This window comes from Trypanosoma conorhini, assembly GCF_003719485.1.
Source record: "Trypanosoma conorhini strain 025E chromosome Unknown Tco_14.4_contig_00198, whole genome shotgun sequence".
Taxonomy (NCBI): domain Eukaryota; phylum Euglenozoa; class Kinetoplastea; order Trypanosomatida; family Trypanosomatidae; genus Trypanosoma; species Trypanosoma conorhini.
Window position 1 is genome coordinate 26,246 of NW_021704278.1, and position 3,266 is coordinate 29,511.

The window sequence follows — 3,266 nt, forward strand, 5'->3', positions numbered from 1 at the left end:
CGTCCGCGCGCTCACTTTCGACTCGCGCTCCAGCGCCGCCCTGTCCCCGCCGCTCTCCTCCAGCCTTCGCTCCAGCTCCGCCAAGGCGTCATCGCGCTCCTTCAGCTGGCGCTCCAGCGCAGCCAGGGCGTCCGCGCGCTCCTTTGGCTCGCGTTCCAGCGCCGCCTTGTCCCCGCCGCTCTCCTCCAGCCTTCGCTCCAGCTCCGCCAAGGCGTCATCGCGCTCCTTCAGCTGGCGCTCCAGCGCAGCCAGGGCATCACAGCGCTCATTTGACTCGCGCACCGGCGCCGCCTTTTCCTTGTGGCTTTTACTTGGGCTGGGCTCTTGTGTAGTTATGGATGTATCCTTTAGTTGCGAGTTGCGCTGGGTTTCTTTTGTCGCATTAATGCGCTTTTGTGGCGTTTTCTTCTTCTTGTCGTTTTCGTTACTATGGTTTTTCGATGGAGTTTCCTCCTTTTGATTCCTGACTTTATTCTGTTGCAATTCGCGTTCGATTGCTGCCTTGTCTTCCGTACTCTTTTGCAGCTGGCGTTCGAGCTTGGCTATGGCCTCTGCAACTTGCTTACGTGGCGTTAACAGCGCCTCAGCTGGCGGCTTCTGCGGGGTCTCGTCATTGGTGGCGTCGCCGTTTCTCGGGAATTTCTTCGCTGGCTGGAGGACGGAGTTGGAGCGGCGGTCTTTGACCTGTGCGGCGGCTAGGAGCTCCTTGCACTGCTGCTGCAGCAACGTGATGGTCTCGCCTCTGGGGGGCGCGGGGCCCAACCTGCAGAGTACGTTGTAGATGGAAATGAGACGTCGCTCCGGCGCCGACGCGTAGTGCCAAGTCCGACTCATCATCTGCAGTGTCTCTCCCGCGCGTGCGGTTTCAGGCGGCCTGGCGAGGGAGCGGCGCTGTCTGGCGCTGTTGCTCTCCCTGGGGGTGAGGCTGGCGGAGTCAGAAAAGCTGGAGGGGCCAGCCGCCTCCGCCTCCCTGAAGCGTTGCCACAGCGCCTCAATCTTGCTGTTCACTGCTGCAATATTCTTGGAATCCTCCTGCAGCAGCTGCTCCATCTCGTCAAGGTCGGAGCTGCGGCGGGCGTGCAGCCGACTCATCTGCGTGCTCTGCTCGCTGACGTTAATCATCAGCACGTGCGCCACTACCCACCGGTACAGTTCCGAGAGGGCGCTGCTGCCTTTGATCGCCTCCTCGTAGGTGAACTTTGGCGTGTTTATGTACCGCGTCAGCACCTCCTCTCGCTGCGCCCGCGTCAACGTACTGGAGTCGAAGGTCGCCAGCAGCTGCGTCATCCCAGGGCGGTGCAGGACGGTCATGATCTCCGCCCAGGTACGGCGCCGCTCGCCCAGGACCAGCATCACGGCGGCCATCACCCGCACGACGATCTCCGGCGGGGTTCGGTACGACACCAACTCGCGCCAGTGACGGATGTCAATCTTCTCCACTGCCGTGCGGACGTCCCCGAGGTGCTCCCGCGCGATCTCCAGCGCGTCGTCGAGCTCCCGCTTCTCGCGTTGAACGGCGCGGCGCTTTTCCCGAACCTCGCGCGAGCGCTGCTGGGCATCGCCGACACGCTGCGTCAGCTCCTCCTGGAGGTCGCTCAGCTGCTCGAGGATGGCCTGGCCCTCCGCCGTGGTGGCCACCACGCCACGGACACTCTTCCGGGACTTCTGCACCAACCGCTCCACCAGAAGCTTTTCCGGCTCCGGCTTGTCCAGCACCGTCGCCAACTCGCACCGCCAACGCGCCGCGGTGTCGTCGAAGTACTCGTAGGCAATGAGGTCGCCAATGTCAACCGCCGGCGGGGCCGCCTGGGTGCTGGGTGAGCGCACCTGCGTGTGCGTCGACGGCGCAACGAGATGCAGCGGCAACGGTGTCACGGTGACGGGGTTGCCGGCCGCCACCGTCTGCTCGTCCGCCCCCTGCATCGTGGAGAGGTGAGACACGTACACGCAGTCCAAAGTAAGAAGTATAGCAAAACTAAAAGTAGGGTAGTGCGCAGTATAAGTATAAATATATATATATATATATCGTATGACTCCCACGCGAGTGAGCTAGGAGGTGCGCTGGGAAGTGAAGCTGAGATCTGACTATGTACAAAAGCTTGATGCCTTACCTTGCGGGATTACTCTATGCCTAGCAGCCGTGTGCCCCTACGCACGACAAATAAACAGAGAAAAGTGAGAAGTCGCTGTGCGATTGCCGCAATGAGTTCGTTGCAGTCAGTGCACGGTGGCAGGGACACCCCCGCCTTCGCGTTCCTGTTGTCCGTGCGTGCCGGCGTGTGTGGACGGGGACCAACCCACCGCTTTGCCGCACCCGCGTGGCCGTTAACTCGTAGGCGGTTTATGCCATCTCCTGCTTCCCCTCCCGAGCAGAACACTGCGGCAAGCTTCAGGGAGAGACCTCGCAGGGGGTGGGGGGAGAGCAGCGGGTCTCACGCGCGCTGCCCAGTGGCTCTGTCGTACAGGCGAGTGATGGCCTCCATCACGAGGCGGATGCGGTACTTGATGCGCAGGGCCTCTTTGCTCAGCCGCGCCGCCCGCTCCCGCAGGAGCTTCTCCTTCTTCTGCATGAATGCATCCGCCTCCGCCGTGGACATGGGGAGCACCACGCCGCAGCCGAGGTTCACCCACACCTGCGACGCATCCCTGACGGCGCACTGCACGAAGAAGTGATTGCCAATGTCAACCATAATCTGATTGCGCTGGGGCCTTCTCTCCGCCTCGCCTCCCGCTGCTGCGGCTGCGGAGGAGGCTTCACCCTCTGCAATGAAGGAGTGCGTTGAGGAGAGGGCCCGCATCTCCTCAAAGAGCTCCCGCAGCTGGCAGCAGTCGGAGGCCATCGCGTACACCGTGTCGCGCTCCCGCAGCACCCTTTCGAGGGACTGGCGGAGAACGGCGTCCAAAAAGTGCTCGAGGCGCGCCATGCTGCCGGTCTCCGCGTCGAACGACGCGGGCGGTGCGTGGCTGTCGGCCTCCGCGGGCATCACCAAGCCGCCGCAGCGAGAGTGTCAGCCAGGCACAACGCACCGCGGGCCCCGCCGAAGTTGGAGAGCGGCAAGCAAGGCGGCGGTGCAAACCCAACAATGAGCGGAGCTCGCAGGAAAAGAAAAAGTTGGAAGGAAAAAGGGGGCATAAAAAAAGAAAAGGCGAAATAAAGCGGCATAACCCGCGAGAACACACACACACACACACAGAGAGAGAGAGAGAGGCATAACCGCGATGTGACGACGACGCGGGTGCGGGCCAAAGATGTGCCGCGGCGGGGG

The 3,266-nt window shown here is 62.4% G+C and overlaps 2 protein-coding genes across 2 annotated transcripts, besides 2 other annotated features; both read right to left on the reverse strand.

Moving 5' to 3' along the window:
* On the reverse strand, nucleotides 1-1,923 carry Tco025E_04056 (dynein heavy chain, cytosolic; the record flags this gene model as incomplete). The annotated part of the gene is made up of 1 exon (XM_029370969.1): nucleotides 1-1,923. A coding segment is annotated over one exon (1,923 nt), but the record flags the coding sequence as incomplete, so codon positions are not given.
* Nucleotides 1,924-1,997: 74 nt separating this feature from the next.
* Nucleotides 1,998-2,026: a microsatellite.
* A 406-nt stretch (nucleotides 2,027-2,432) lies between these two features.
* On the reverse strand, nucleotides 2,433-2,984 carry Tco025E_04057 (protein UXT; the record flags this gene model as incomplete). The annotated part of the gene is made up of 1 exon (XM_029370970.1): nucleotides 2,433-2,984. The coding sequence occupies one exon, from the start codon at nucleotides 2,982-2,984 to the stop codon at nucleotides 2,433-2,435; it is 552 nt and encodes a 183-aa protein (XP_029229030.1).
* A 190-nt stretch (nucleotides 2,985-3,174) lies between these two features.
* Nucleotides 3,175-3,193: a microsatellite.
* Nucleotides 3,194-3,266: the final 73 nt, after the last annotated feature.